Below are 17,182 nucleotides of genomic sequence, written 5' to 3' on the forward strand. Positions count from 1 at the left end.
GGGAGTTGCAGACTAGAATACTGCAATCACTGAGCAGCAAATGATATCACCTGTGATGTATTTCAGCTATCTTGCAAACCTGGCCTGTTGGTGGGTCCTGAGGACTGGAGTTGAGAACCACTGCTCTACAGGGACACACATCCCAAATGACCACAGCAAAGAGTCCACAACAGAATGAGACAACATACAATATATACATATATACATGATTGAGTCTGATTAGTACAGATCAGACTGGATTTCTAATTCACCTTGCAGAGTATTGTTCCCTTAAAATCTAGGGCCCATAATCTGTTGGCAAGAGGCTTGCATTCAGTCCCCTCCAATAGCCTCTGTCCCGGGTGAGTCTGTCACACCTACTAAGTAAGAACAACGATACGTCTCCTCCTCTAATCAGCCACATTCCCACATTCCCCCCACAGTTAGAAACGCACATAGGGAACACAGTTAACCTCTTGATCACCCCCTAGTTTTAACCCCTTCCCCACCAGCGACATTTATACAGTAATCAGTTGTTATTATTAGGTCTGATCGCTGTAAAAATGTCAATGGTCCCAAAAAAGTGTCCGATGTGTCCATCGCAATGTTACAGTCCCGATAAAGATCGCAGATTACCGCCATTACTAGTAAAAAAATAATAATAATAGAGGGCACATGAGCTAGAGCTCCGACATGGCCGCCTGAGCCAAGAGCTCTGCTCCACCCTGGACCCACAAGCCGCACAGACAGCGCTAATCCCCCCGGGACACTCACCACAGCTCCGCTCGAATTCGGGAGACCACAGGGAACAACCCCAGTACGACAGGATCTCGGGCCACAGTTTAACCAGTTGATATCCGTGCTATAGCCGAATGACGGCTACAGCGCGGACCTGAATTCCTGGGAGGCCGTCCCCTGGTCCACGAGCCCTACAGGGCGCGCGTGGAGTGCGCTGTGATCACCGAGTCACTGAGACTCAGGTGATCACCGATCCGAGTAAGGGGCCGGTCCCGGCCCCTTACCATGTGATCAGCTGTCAGCCAATGACAGCTGATCACATGATCAAAACAAAAGCTCTGTGATCGTTTTTTTTTCTCCTCACGCTGTCAGCGTGCCGCCTCATCAGCGTACATCAATGAAGGAGAAAAATTACCTTTTTAAAAATTTTATAACAAAATATAAAAAAAGTTACAGATGTGGCAATGGAGTGACTTTGGTATTTGTATTCTTCTACGTTGTCATAATAAAGCACTGAGATCTTTCATTTTTTCTTTTTTTTTTGGCAGAATTATATGCATTTTTTTTTTACTATAACTTTGTCTTTCCTTTGCAACAACTATTTTCCTCTCTATATCGCATTCCAGACTGAGATATGCGCTAATAAAGTTAGCTTCTCTTTACAGAGCCGTGTACAGTATCAGTGCTGCCTATGAAAGAAAGAAATGTGGATCTTCAATGGAGTTTTGAGATCAATACAAAATTCTTACACGGTGATATGGTGGAATTTAAATGCATGGATGGATTTGACACATTAACACATTCTGAACTAAAAGGGTTGTGTCAAAACGGTCACATTTTATATCCAAGTTGCAGTATAAAAGGTATAATAAAAAACCACAAGCTTTACTCTCCACACATTGTGATTCGACTTGCATTTTCAACACATTACCTTTACTTCTTCAGGTACACTGAAGTCATGTGGCACTCCTCCTGTTGTGATGCATAGCACAGTTAACTCATCACAGAAAATGTATTTGTCAGGATCTGTGGTTGTTTACCAGTGCTCAGAGCATTACTATTTGAATGGAAAAAGCATGGTGCGCTGCTCCAATGGACTATGGGAAGATCCACCCATCTGCATTGGTAAGATGAACCTGTCACATCCTTCAGTATTGTACAGAATATTTCAGGCAAAATGTATGTTTATAAAGCACCATATCATAGTTCTCACTTGAAAACAGGACTGTTATTTTTTTTTATTAATATAGAAAATTCGGGACATTGCACTATTAAATATCTCATACATCCACACACCACAGTCATGTAATATGTTTATGTAGGTAATAAAGCACTATTACAGTATAAACACAGCACAGGCACACTACATAATGCAGATCAAAACAAATGATTAAAAATAACAATGGAAAGCAATAAATATTGCTCTTACAAACCAACACAGGTGCACAGGTTTTGATTCGTTAATCTAGTTATGTTGTTTAGTTCAATTAGGTTGATTCGTTCAATTCGTATTCGGAATTCTTATTCAGAATTTTCAAATTTTCTTCAAATTTATTGATTTTTTCAATTCGAAATGTTCAAATCAATAAATTTTCAAATCAGTCAAAACAAAAATGTTATATTGTTTTCAATTTGAATGCAACAAAGTGAACAAAAGAAAAATCTTCATCAGATGATTACAATGACTCTCTAAATCACCTTTGGCTTAACAAAAACAGCATTATTTCAAAATAGTACTCTAATAGCACACAGTCTTTGATTTCAGCAATATGTGTACAGTTAGAATTTGACTGGAGATTAATGTAAAATTCGATTCGAATTTCAGTCCGAATTTCCAAAATTCGGACGAATTTCGTTACATTATTCAGAGCATTCGGTAAAAATTTTTTATATTGTAATTCGGGTATTCGGATATATCTGAATCTGTACAAAATTTGTACGAATATTCATTCAGAACTAAACTAACCGCACATGTCTATTAGGGAAGACATTGCTGATCCAATACCTAGTAAAGCCATCAGAAAATAGGGAATCCCCGTAATGGAACAAACTTGCAGCATCCCAAAAACAAGAGAAGTGTGAGGAAATAAACTGCTCTCACCCACATCCCCTATGCAAATCCACACTGATGCATTTCAGGGCCACACTCCATTAGGGTTGCCATCCCATCACTTTTTGGGTAGGCTTTTTTTCACTTTCCGTTGTGTCTACAAGACAGGAAGGGAAATATTTTTATTTATTTATTTTATTTATTTATTTATGCCCAATAGTATTTGTATCTGAATTAACTGAAGGAGAATAGCAGTGAGCATGAGTGGGAATACCTGGTCTGCTCTTTTAAATAGGTAGCAAGATAGTATTCTCAGATTACCATCAGGAAGGAATGATTGGGACAGATTTATGTACCAGAGCAAAACCTGAATGTAAAACAGAAGTCGGTGGTTTGAAACTATAGTATGCATTTCACAGCCTATTTTTTATTTTGCCTGACATGTTCCTCTTTGTAAAGTATATACAACTTGTAAATATGTTAGCAAACCCATTGTGAAGAAAAGGAGGCTGCTATTGCTGACTCTCCTTTCTAAATATAACATGGCTGTCATGCTGGTCCAGTGGCTTAAATACTTTCTAAGTCACTGAATTGGGACAAAATTATAGATGGAAGTTATTACTTTGATTTTCCTGATCTGCAATTATGTCACAAGTAAAGTATTGAAGCCAGAGACATCCAGTCAACCAGCATTTTCAGAAGTAGAAAAGCATTGGAAACCCCTATTTATTCAGTTCTGATTTTCTTTAGAAGCTCACATGTGCATTTAACGCTGCTAAATAGGAATACATGATAGGTAAAGTCACAGGTTCAGTTCTAGTATTGTAATAAGAAAAAACCCTTTGCTTACATTTTGGCGGTATACATTGTACAGAACGTCTCCTGTTGCCATAGTTACATAGAAGTTTTTTTTTTTAACTAACTGAAATAAGAAAGAAATTTTTCCCACCGTATAAGAAAGGTTTCAGAAAAGACATGTGGGACCTGCTATTAATCCCATATTGGAAAACAAAAACAAAACGTGTAGCACTTTAAAATAGTGGGCTATGAGCCCAAATGGCACCAGAAGGCTTCAAACAGTGAATGGGAATAAAAACGTTGTTAGCATTCATAGAAAGTGACAATGTTGATGACAACACAAATAGTAGTGCAAAAGCTCAATCTGTATATAACACACATAGAAAGTGGCAATATTGTTGACAACACAGGCAGTAGTGCAAAAACTCAGTGTATATATAGTCCCAGTCTATATATTTAGAGTTATCAAACTCAACAGCAAGAAACTCCAATGTGGGAAAACGTGTCTGTATATATAGTCCCAGTCTATATATTTAGAGTTATTAAACTCAACAGCAAGAAACTCAAGAAAGCAAGGATGCTCCAATGCCTGGCAAAAATGGCTTTAATCTGACGGTATTGGGTGGAGAAAGAGGTCATCATGGCCCACCTAAAACTATTGTCGGTATCACGTTTGGGCCATGGCCAGTAGAGATTCTCTATCTACTTCCATAGTGCGTGGAAGCTCCCGGTCAACATCCTCAGGGTTGTATCCTTTGTCCAATAGCCAGATTTTGAGTATGTCAGCTTGTACTTTAAAAGATTCTATGCTAGTACAATTTCTACGTAACCGCAAAAACTGGCTTTGTGGAACAGACCGTAGCCACAACGGATGGTGGCAGCTGTCTATGGGGATGAAACTGTTTCTATCTGTTGATTTGATAAAGGTTTGAAACTCAAACTGTCTATTGATAATTCGAATTTGGTGTTCTAGAAAATTGATCATGTCTGTACTGGAATTATATGTCAGAGAAATGCCCCTATCATTACTATTAAGTAAATCAAAAAATTACTGTAATGAATCTGCAGTGCCATTCCATAGGAGGTGGATGTCGTCTATGTAACGTGCCCACAGAACCAAAGACGGATTTCCCAGAGCATAGACGACATCCTCCTCCCACTTGGCCATGAATAAGTTGGCAAGGCTTGGGGCAAATTTAGCCTCCATGGCCACTCCGCGGAGTTGGGGGTAAAATTGTTGGTTAAACCGAAAATAGCTATGTGTAGTGGCAAATTGCAGTAACTCCTTAATAAATTTGCACTGAAAGGAAGCAAGGGATTGTTCTTTGACTAAAAAATACTTAACTGCTTCAATACCCCTCTCGTGTGGTATACATGTATAGAGGGAGGCCACATCCGCTGTAACCATAATGTAGTCCCCCTGTATATCTAAGCCCTCCAATAGTCTGATCGTGGCATCAGTATCCTTAAGGTAAGATGGTATTTGTCTCACAAGGGGCTGTAAATAAAAATCTATATACTGACCTATATGTGATGTGACAGAATTGATGCCACTCACGATAGGTCGGCCAGGGGGGTGGAAGGGATCTTTATGAATTTTGCGTAGATAATAAATAGTTGGTATTCTGGGGGCTAAAGAAACTAAAAATATTTGTTAACACAATAATCGTGGGAAGAGCTAAAGGATGACATCCTTCCTTCCCCTCCTCTTTTTTCTGTATAATTTATGCACATAGTTTTTAATTCATTTTTTATATATGTTGAGACCGTGTGTCCCCCTTACTGCCATGATGCCAATTTCACCATTTCCTGTTTCCAGTTTTGCGGTACGCACACTTGCCGTGTCATGTAAGTGTTGTTTAACACATTTATGCGCTTAACCTCATCACGTTGACAGCGGTGAGGGTACCACTGTGCATGATGCGAAATTCGTGCAGATGCGTGAGTCTATGACGTGGGACCTATGACATGGAACGCACGCCAGTCTGGGACATGGACCGCACGCGGATGTGCCTGTTTTCAGACCGCCCCCCCTTCGTCTACACACACGCCCGTTGATTTGTCTGGGTGTGTGACGTCACCACATGCACACTTACGTTCTTGCATTGCATATTGACGGGGTGGTGTCCACGTTGAATCGGCCCCTCCCCACTTTAGCTATCGCTCCCTTCCGATTGGCAGACAGGAGGGAGCTTGGAACGCACCTCCATACTGGCTATTACGTGCCATGGAGCGCACGCCGGGACGCCATCTTAGGAAACCGGAAGTATCTGTGACAACATGCTGCAAACGCTTGTGGACTTGATTTTCATGATGGGGTCACATTGCTTATAAATTTGTGGAGTGCGGCAGTGGAGGGACACCCCAGACGATGTCCTTGGAGACGAAACGCTTCGGGAAGGTCTCCACTGCTGCTTATTGATTCTGTACAAGCGCTTTTTTATCTACAATCATGTGAGCGTTCTTAACATTATTAAAATTTTACTTTTATTTACGGAATTACACTATGTGGTCCCCTTTTGTTTTCTCCTTTACCACTCTGCATACATCTGTGGATTTCTGAGCATCGTTCTATATGAGAGGTTACTTTCCATGCGTTCCTATTGGTTTGTGAATAGAGAATCTCCGGTCTAGGAAATCGACAGCTCCAGAGTTTATCCGCCACAATACAAGCCTGTTTGACACGCAGAACATACGTTCTGGCGTGTTCAAACATTCTGGTAAGCCTCCTCTTCTCACGGTGGTGGTTTCCTCACAGTCACATATCTCAATATAGGGACAGACACATTTTCCCACATTGGAGTTTCTTGCTGTTGAGTTTGATAACTCTAAATATATAGACTGGAACTATATATACACTGAGTTTTTGCACTACTGCCTGTGTTGTCATCAACATTGTCACTTTCTATGAATGCTAACAACATTTTTATTCCCATTTACTTTTTGAAGCCTTCTGGTGCCATTTGGGCTCATAGCCCACTTTTTTAGAGCGCTACACTTTTTGTTTTTGGTTTCCTTTTTGCCATTTATCTAATTTGGTGTGTTAGCTGCTTATTATTGGGGGTAGCGCAAAATTATTTGCCACACTTTATTAATCCCATATTGACCTGGCATATAATATGCTGTTTCAGGTAATGAAAGGGTAAAGGATAAGAACAACAAACAACACTTTACGACGGACTTTCCGAATGAATGGACTTGCCTACACACAATCAACCAAAGTCCAACGGATTTGTACGTGATGACGTACGGCCGGACTAAAACAAGGAGGTTCATAGCCAGTAGCCAATAGCTGCCCTAGCGTCGGTTTTTGTCAGTCGGACTAGCATACAGACGAGCGGACTTTTTGACCGGACTCGAGTCCGTCGGACAGATTTGAAACATGTTTCAAATCTAAGTCCGTCAAACTTTTGAGAAAACAAAGTCCACTGGAGCCCACACACGATCGAATTGTCCGACAAAATCCAGTACGCCGGACCAAGTATGCCGTAAAGTCCGATCATGTGTACGCGACATATGTCATCCTCACAAAACATTAGAGACAAATTAGTACTCACACGGGGGTATTTGGTCCCTGTCAGAATTGCGAAATATGCTCCAAATTATTCCCCATCTTATTTTCGTGACTGTGGGGATCTTTGATCACATCTTCAAACTTGGTGGGATTGCCTGGTAGCAAAAAAATTTTTGGAAAGATGTATTTCTTATGATTTCAACACTGTTTGAAACCCCTATCAATCCTGATCCTACAATAGCACTTTTAAACTTAAAACCGGCCACTCTCTTCTACCGCCAATTCAAACTCTTATTACAGATCACTACAGCCGCAAAACAAACAATTGCCAAAGGTTGGAAATCCCCGTCCTTAATAATTGCTGAAACTAAAAATAGAGTCAATCAAGCAATGATCCATGCCAAAACAGAGGCTATAACTCAACTATCCAGCTTTGAGAATATATGGAATCCCTGGGTGACTCACTTTATGCCTTCCAATTTTGATGCTTCCCTACTATGACCTTGGTAATCTCGATTTATACTTCCATTCTCTGCATTCATGGTATGTGTTTATTACCATGTACTACCCCAGGGACCCCTACTAGCTCTCATTTCTTTCTTCCCTATCTATTTTTTTTCTCCTACCCAAGATTACTTTTTCTTTTATCTTTTTTCTCTCTTCTACTTTTTCCCCCTATTCTCTCTCTCTCCTCTTTCAAATTACTATTTATATAGTTCTGATAGCAGAACTTTTATTACATTGGTTATCATTATACCAATTGTACATAGTTCCAGTATGTAGTATAAGATTTTACATTCTATAATAAATGATTTATTTTATTTTTTTAAATTTAAAAATGATACTCTTGATAATAATTAAGACCTTTTTTTTTTTAAACTGAGGTCATCTTATATTAACCTGGTCTAAGTTGGTTTTATCGTCTCTTATACAATGTATGATGCAATGTTTTGAGTAGTTAGATCCATGCTAAAATTGTTTTAGTTAAACTACTTTTAGTTTATGTTTGAACTACAACTCAATAGTATTACCATATATGTGATCTTTTCTTTTGCTGCCACCATATGTACTTATGTATACTAATTGTTAAAATTTAACAAACTCGACAAAAAAAAAAAAAAAGAACAACCTTTCCAAATCGTTTATCTTTAAAAACAAGTTGGTAGCCCCCATACTTCTATACTAATAAGTTCATTTTAAAGGCTTAGTTTTAAATTTCAGCTCCCCTTATGTATCAATATAGCATTAATGTGCTTCTTTTGCAAAAATAAAACAGCTTTCCATTTAACCACTTGCTGACCAGCTCACACAGATATGCTGCAGCAGATATACCTGTACGTCGGTCCATGCAAGGAGGATAGCGGGTGCGCGCCCGCAGGTCCCGCTGACTTGATGTTCGCCGGTGACCCGCAATCGCTGTGCACAGAGGCAGAACGGAGAATTGTAAACAATGAGATTCCACGTTCTGCCTAATGACATAGATCTTCTGTTCCCACTGATCGGGAACAGTGATCTCTGTCATGTCCCAGTGAGCCGACCCCCCTACACTTAGAACACACCCAGAGAACACACGCAACCCCTTGATTGCCCCCTAGTGTTAAACCCTTCCCTGCCAGTGTAATTTTTACACTAATCAGTGCATTTTAATAGCACTGATCAATGTAATAATGTCACTGGTCCCCAAAAAATGTCATTTGGGGTCAGATTTGTCTGCCACATTGACACAGTCCTGCTAAAGATCGCAGATCGCCACCATTACCAGTAAAAACAATAAAAAATAAGTCCACAAATCTATCCCGTAGTTTGTAGACGCGATAACTTTTGCACAAACCAATCACTATACGCCTATTGCGATTTTTTTTTTACCAAAAAAATGTAGAAGAATTAATATCGGCCTAAACTGATGAATACATTTTTTTTTCTTTTTTTTGGATATGTATTTTTTAAATTTGTTGGTGTTTTTTTGTTTATAGCACAAAAAATAAAAACCGCAGAGGTGATCAAATACCACCAAAAGAGAGCTATATTTGTGGGTAAAAAAAGAACGTTAATTTTGTTTGGGTACAACATCGCACAACTGCGCAGTTGTCAGTTAAAGCGATGCAGTGCCGTATCGCAAAAAATGGCCCCTTCATTAACCACTTCCGGACCGCCGAACGCCAATATGAGTCCTTACTTTGAGGATGGAAATCGTTGTTATGGCAGCAGTTAGCTGCCAAAACCCCTGTATCCTCGTGTTCGGCTGGGGGTCCGCTACAAGATAAAAGTGGTCTCTGTGGCGGATTCGCCGTAAGATCACTTTTATCGGCGGCAGGAGGGGGGCCTCCTGCCGTGCATCCGGTGCCCTCCACAGCTTACTGGAGCCATCGGCAGCGGCAGAGGCAATCCGGTCTTCTCTGTGGCTGTGCATGGAGACGAGTGAGGGGAAGATGGCCCCCACCTGTCTCCATGACATTGCAGGCGGAAGCGACGTCAAAACGTCACTTCCGCCCATAGCTCTTAAGGGGCCATTTTTTTAAATCATTTTTTTAAATGACAAATTTTTAAAATTTTTTTTTTGTTGCATTTTAGTGTAAATATGAGATCTGAGGTCTTTTTGACTCCAGATCTCATATTTAAGAGGTCCAGTCATGCTTTTTTTCTATTACAAGGAATGTTTACATTCAAAGTGACACGATTTTTTTTTTTTATTTAAACAGTGTAAAAATAAAAAATAAAAGGTAAAATAAATAAGAAAAAAAAAATTTTTAAGCGCGCCCCGTCCCGCCGAGGTCGCGTGCAGAAGCGAACGCATACGTGAGTAGCGCCCGCATATGAAAACAGTGTTTAAACGACATGTGAGGTAATCACCGTGATCGGTAGAGCGAGAGCAATAACAACTCTGTAACTCAAAACATGCAACCTGTAGAATTTTTTTAAACGTCGCCTATGGAGATTTTTAAGGGTAAAAGTTTGTCGCCATTCCACGAGCGGGCGCAATTTTGAAGCGTGACATGTTGGGACCTCAATTTACTTGGCGTAACATTATCTTTCACAATATAAAAAAATTGGGCTAACTTTACTGTTGTCTTATTTTTAATTCAAAAAAGTGTATTTTTTCCAAAAAAAATGCACTTGTAAGACCACTGCGCAAATAGGGTGTGACAAAAAGTATTGCATTGACCGCCATTTTATTCTCTAGGATGTTAGAAAAAAAATGTATAATGTTTGGGGGCTCTAAGTAATTTTCTAGCAAAAAAAACCTGTTTTTAACTTGTAAACAACACATCTAAAAAAGAGGCCTGGTCCTTAAGTGGTTACGGGGGCAAATCCTTCCGGGGTGAAGTGGTTAATCTACACACGCTTACCTCACTGTCCTCATGGCTGTTTAACCACTTCAATACCAGGCACTTAGACACCTTCCTGCCCAGGCCAATTTTCAGCTTTCAACGCTGTCGCAATTTGAATGACAATTGCGCGGTCATGCAACACTGTACCCAAACAAATTTTTTATAATTTTGTTCCCACAAATACAGCTTTCCTTTGGTGGTATTTGATCACCTCTGTGGTTTTTATTTTTTTCGCAACAAAAAAAAAAAGACCGAAAATGTTGCCACTGATATGGCTACACTGACGGGCACTGATACGGCGGCACTGATAGGTGGCACTGGTATGCGGCACTGATGGGCACTCATAGGCAGCACTGATGGGCACTCATAGGTGGCATTGATGGGTACTTATGGGTGGCACGGATGGTCACTGATAGGTGGGCACTGACAGGTGGCACCGATGGACACTGATGGGTGGCACTGATGACACTGATGGGTGGCATTGCTGGGCATCACTGAAATGTAATGGTGCCAATCAGTGCCCATTTGTGGGCACTGATTGGGCACATGTGGATGGCCATGGGGTACATACCTGGCCATCCACATGTTGCCCCCTTCCCTGGTGGTCCTGGCGGCCTCCCTGGTGGTCTAGTGCGGGAATCCGAGGGGGGGGGGCTGCGCTGATAAACAATAAGCGCAGGCCCCCCTGTCAGGAGAGCCGCTGATCGGCTCTCCTCTACTCGCGTCTGTCAGAAGCGAGTGAGGAAAAGCCGATCAACGGCTTTTCCTATTGACATCGTGATCAGCCGTGATTGGACACGGCTGATCATGTGGTAAAGAGCCTCCATCGGAGGCTCTTTACCAAGATCGGTGGAGCAGTGTGTCAGACTGACACACCGCTCCACCGATCGCCACGATGCGCGCCCCCACGGGCGCGCGGCGGCATGTTATCCTGCTGGATGTCATATGATGCCCAGTCAGGATAACTGAACCACCGCCCGGCCGTCAATCTGCTATGCTGCTTATCCATTACTTCTGCCTTACTTCCTAGTCAGACTTTAGGTCATGACACAGAAAGGAGTTGACCAGCTGAGGGTAGATGATGCAAGGTGTGTGCTAATGAGATCAGTTGGTCAACTCTTTCCTGTGTTATGACCTAAAGTCTCTCTAGGAAGTAAGGCAGAAGTAATGGAGCAGCGTTTTTAAACAGCCATTAGAAAAAAGAAGTACATTAAATGCTATATTGGTACATAGAGGGGCTGGAGTTTAGAAAAAAAAAAAAATGATGATCAGCTACATATTTAATCACCCTCCAATTTCCATGGCTAGTTTTAGCCTAACCTAGCTTATTATTTCTGCACTGGGAGGATGCACAACTTCTCACAAGGCAAAATAAATACTGCTGAAACAACTGGATTCTGAATCCCGCTTAAAGCCAACCACTTGAAGACCAGGCTAAACTTTTGTTTACATGTGAAAATCTGTATTTCTTTTTAAATACTTAGAACCTCCAAACAGTATATATTTTTTTAAAGCAGGGGCCCTAGAGAATAAATTGGTGGGTGTTGCAAATTTTTATGTCACACAGTATTTGCGCAACGGTTTTTCAAACACCTTTTATGGACGAAATACACGGTTTTAAATTTTAATTCAAAAAACACAATAGAATACCCAATTGTTTGGTAAAATATAAAAGATGATGTTATGCAGAGTAAATAGATAGCAAATACGTCACGCTTTAAAATTGCACATGCCCCTGCAATGTTGACAAACAAAATACATTTTTACTATCAATGGGCATAGGGTTACCACTTTAGATTTACACAGGAGGTCTGGTGCTATAATAGCTGCCCATGATCTGACGTTCGCAGTGTTAACTCACGTGTGGGATGATTGCTGTTTGCATGCATGCAGGACGACCGTGTGCAGCAAACAGCAAGACCAAGATTGCGCTGATTACATCCAGGAAGTGATACATGAAAGTGATGTATGCTCATCGCTTCCGGGTCCCTATATGATAGAGGTCAACAGATCCGATCCAGTCTCTGTTTGCCTCTATGATCAGCCGGCTGGTCAACTGTGTCTCCCGGTGGGAAGGGAGATCCTGGTAAAGCAGCGGAAGGGGATGGGATGTCCCCTCCTGCTGCTTTTAAATACAATCCAGCGGCTAGTTAACCGTTAGGATTGCTTTTACAGAAGAGCTGACCGTCAGCTCTAAAAAACAATACCTCAATGATGCCTGCAGGCATCACCTTGGTATAACCACTTGAAGTCTAGCAAGGGTGTAAAGGCCTATAAAAAAGAAAAGAAGTCCCTGGAGCTACACATCACACAAAACTCTCATGTAAAGGGTGGAAGCAGGATCATACTAGACTCTGTCCAGGCCACTCCCCCAACATGCCTTACCCTTCCCCACTTTCCCATGACTAAGCTCAATGGGCGGGGCCAAATATCCAGGCTGAGGCTACTTCCACTATTTATATCAGGGTTTTGTGTGATGTGAGGCTCCTGGGCTGTCTTTTCTTTCTTACATAGTTACAAAGGCTGAAAAAAGACACAAGTCCATCCAGTTCAACAATAAAAAAAAATTCTTCATTGACTTCTAGCTGAGACAAGCTCTTTCCCTGCCTGCACTCCCAGTGACTGTTAGCATATAAGGACCTGCTAAAACCTGAAGTGGCAACCTCAATTTCTTTGTAAGGGTTCACTGTGTAAAGGCCTACCCCCCACCATCTTATACTCACCTCTCCAGTGCTTCTCATCGCTCTGTTATCTATCCCAGCCACACAAAAAAAATACATGTCTGTTGAATTTTCAGCTTAAAAGAAGCAATGTCAACACCTCCTCCATCAAATGACCTGGTACTAGAGATTGGCCAAAAGGCCCACATAAGGCATCATAAGCACTGAGTACAGCATTTTTCAATGGTAGTCTTGCAAAATGGAGCAGAGGGATATTTCTGTGAAGGTGTTTATGGGGGTGGTACAGACCTTAGTGGTCAAGGTTATAGGTCGCTTTAAATGTAGCACCCCCCACCCCCGCCCAATTGTTCTATCATGTCCTATCATGTACCGTATTTATCGGCATATAACATGCACAGGCGTATAACACGCACCTTCAATTTAGGAGTGAAGTTTCAGGGAAAAAAATAATTTTAAAGAACTTTGAAGCAAAATAAGGGTCAGTGCCCATCAATGCAGCCTCACCATTGCCCATCTGCAGCCTGATCAATGCCATCTGCAGCCTCACAATTGCCCATCACTGCAGCTTGATCAATGCCCATCTGCAGCCTCACAATTGCCCATCAATGCAGCTTGATCAATGCCCATCTACAGCTTCACAATTGCCCATCAATACAGCTTGATCAATGCCCATATGCAGCCTCACAATTGCCATGAATGCAGCCTGAACAATGACCATCTGCAGCCTCACCTCAGATTACTGCTGCCTTGGAGGGGACAGGGAGGGGGGCAGGACAAGCGCCATCAGATTACATACAGTGAGAATCTCCTGTTTACTCGGCGGCCTCTTTAATACAAAGTCCAGCCTCCTGGACCGGCTTCTATGATAGACAAAACGCTGGCCCAATGCCGGCCCAGGAGACAGGACTTCCTATTACAAAGGCTGCTGAGTAAACAGCTTACTGTTTACAGTTTACTGTATGTAAACTGATGGCGCTCGTCCCAACCCCCTTCCCTCCTAGGCAGCCCAAACTGCAGTATCGGCGTATAACACATACTATTTGCACCCGATTTTCAGGGTGAAAAAGTGAGTGTTATACGCCAATAAATACAGTAATTTGAAAACAAAGCCTTGTGATATCCACCTACTATGCTCCCGATGGTTACAATTCTCAGATACCAGAGCTTTGGCAGTGAGGTCATGTGGTTGCTGTAAACAAGTGGGCACTGGTTCTGGCACACCCAGCACTTGCTGTTGGCAGAAGCCACAAGAACCAAGGATTTATAATATATTACAATAGAATGGATGGAGAGGTGGGAATGAGCTGATCAATATGACAGTTTAGGTACACTATAAAGCTGAACTTTCAGAATTGGGTGGAATTCTTCATTAAACTTACAAAACTAATTTATGCATTCTGGTAATTTTAATCTGTTTGCATTTGTTTGGTTTATTGCAGAACCATGTATTCTATCCAGAGAAGAGATGAGTAAGAACTATATACATTTGAAATGGACTTTGTACAGTGATTACATTTTGCACAGAGAATTTGTTGATTTCTTATGCATGGCTGGATATGAGAATTACGAAACTACATTGGCATTTGCGTTAAGGAGTGAGTGCAGATATGGACAACTAAAGTATCCAAAATGTGTTTCAAGAAATCGATAAAAAGTACAGTTATTCCAAGCGGAACATATTCTAGTAAATCAAGATAATCTTGAGTAATTTTTTTAATACACACAGAATTACTATAATCAAGTACCGTGAATCTTTTGGGTTGAGATCTCCCTGCAAAGGTCATCAGTGAATAGATCGAAGTAGTTTACCATGAAAAAAACACTACTTTCCATTAAAGAAAAAAATGGCACCCATCTCAAATTTGCTAAAGACTGCCTGGCTCTCAAACTGCACTACTGCAATAATGTTGTGTAGAGACATGTAATTTTTTTTAATTGCTCCTGAACTCTCCTCTATTTTATCTTATCAGTACATGTACACAGGTTTGTTTATAGTCCTTTCTAGGCAGTTGAGTTTAGAGGCTTTTTGGAACCCAAAAAAATGTGTTCAGAAGCTGTGTTTAGAGGCATTTCAAGTGCCAAATGTAGCTAAACGCGTTTAGGCGCGTTTTAGTCTAGAAGTGTTTTTAAAAGGGAGACATTTTATTTATTACTTTTGAGCCTGGAAAATGCTTAAGACACACCAAAAACTCAGTTATCACTGTCTGCAAGCTTGATATACCATGTGATATTCCCCTCATCAGCCAATTATGCTGTACAATACACGACTTGCATTACTTGACGCTGAAGTTGAGAGCCACCAACAGACCTTCCTCTGGTGGCACGCTTCTCCTCATGTTGCTGTCCATGCGAACTAGACGGGGTCTAACCTTTTCCAAGAGAACGTCAAAGGTGGCAATTGACATGCGTGTAAAATTAAAAAACATTCTCTGGGTAATTACGCTGCTGAACATAGATATTAGAAAGTATCCTGTGGACATGCGTTGAGCCATCAATGGATGTGTCCAGTAGCGACGAACTCTGGTCCTCTCATGCAATTTTCTACATCTTTGGAGCCTCAGCAAAAGCAATATCAGGAGCATTTCCTCACACATGCTCATCATGGGATCCATCATAACAAGCCAACCAAAAAATAACAGCTAGCTAAAAGCACACTGCTTTCTCAGCTGTTACTCACACTTTTCTCTCACAGAATGGCTGAAATAGTTAATAAATACTTGTTTTTAGTGCTTTCTAATAATTTGGGAGGGTCTCCTGAGGTTATCTTTAGTAAACGCTTCTGAACGCAAACGGGGCTTGTAAACGCTGCTAAACACACGTTTTTAAACGTGGATTACTAGCTGTGATGTTCCAGCATTCAGGAGAGGTTGAGAAACGTCCCGTGTACATGAAGCCTAACATGTACCCAGCAATTAATTGTAAAGATAGAAACATGCCATTGCTGACTTTTTTTTTTAGAGGTACAGGCTCAAAGGCTCTCATCCTTCTCCTAACTTTTTTCCCATGTGAGTTACTGACCTGGAACAAGCATGCTTGCTGTAGATTGGTCACTCACCAGAAAGAGAAGCAAGAATCAGGTTAGTCACTCATAGTTACATAGTTAGTCTGGTTGAAAAAAGACACAAGTCCATCTAGTTCAACCAATAAAAGGGAAAAAAATATACAATCCTATATATATAATTCTATAACCACAGTTGATCATGAGGAATTTAAGAAAAAAAAAAAAAAAACAGCAAAGCATGATCCAATTTGCTCCAGCAGGCGAAAAAATTCCTTCCTGATCCCTTAAGAGGCAATCGGATATATTTCCCATATTTCTAAAGGAAATGTATAAGGCCCCTTTCATATGCATGTTGTCAGTTCAGTTTGGTTAAAAAAATAATGAATGATGAATACTGAGCCAGTTCAGATAACATCAGTTTGCACATTCATCTTCTGTTTAGTTTACATCCATTTTTGCCATCAGTTCAGATACGTTTTGCGCAATCAAAAAACAAACAAAAATGAATATTTTTGCAAAACACTGACAGGAGGTAAATGAATGACATCCATTTCTCTGTCAACACAGAAACAAAGGTAATTATTTATTTTATTATTTTTTTATGGACCTAAACAGACTCAGATGTAAGCAGATGTAAACAGGCATGTGTTCATTTACATTAACTTGCCCATAGAGGTGTATTGTCCTTCTGTCTGGATCAATCTGAAAACCACACAGACAAAGGGGAACAAAGTGATGTCTATGTCTATTAAGTTTTCCCTGCATTTTGGCAGTGGACCTTTCCAAACCCATGCTTAGTCAATGGACAACCAACCTCTGAGCAGTCGCAGTTAGGTAAGGAAAAAGACGCAGTCCTGTTCCATTTTTTTTTCCAGACCTGGATGGACTCAGTGGTAATCAGATGTAAACGAATGCACATCTGTTTACATCTACCTGCCTATACACTTACATGGAGCCTCTGATCAGGTCTGCCTAAAAAACTGACACTTGATTGGCAGGCCAATGTGAAAGGACCCCTAGGAATTTTGCACACGGACAGTGAGAGGTTAAAAAATGCACTAATGTAATAAAGAGAAAAACACATGTGGGAGA

The 17,182-nt window shown here is 40.9% G+C and overlaps 1 protein-coding gene across 3 annotated transcripts in view; it reads left to right on the top strand.

Moving 5' to 3' along the window:
• Positions 1–17,182, top strand: part of F13B (coagulation factor XIII B chain) — a 138,202-nt gene extending 121,020 nt beyond the window's left edge. For all 3 annotated transcript variants that reach the window (XM_073592924.1, XM_073592926.1, XM_073592925.1), the window contains 3 exons: positions 1,383–1,580; positions 1,663–1,842; positions 14,529–17,182. In XM_073592924.1, the coding sequence (XP_073449025.1) occupies positions 1,383–1,580; positions 1,663–1,842; positions 14,529–14,740 (590 nt within the window). In that variant the 3' untranslated portion in view covers positions 14,741–17,182. The remainder of the gene's footprint in view (positions 1–1,382; positions 1,581–1,662; positions 1,843–14,528) is intronic.

This window comes from Aquarana catesbeiana, linkage group LG07 (assembly GCF_042186555.1).
Source record: "Aquarana catesbeiana isolate 2022-GZ linkage group LG07, ASM4218655v1, whole genome shotgun sequence".
Taxonomy (NCBI): Eukaryota; Metazoa; Chordata; class Amphibia; order Anura; family Ranidae; genus Aquarana; species Aquarana catesbeiana.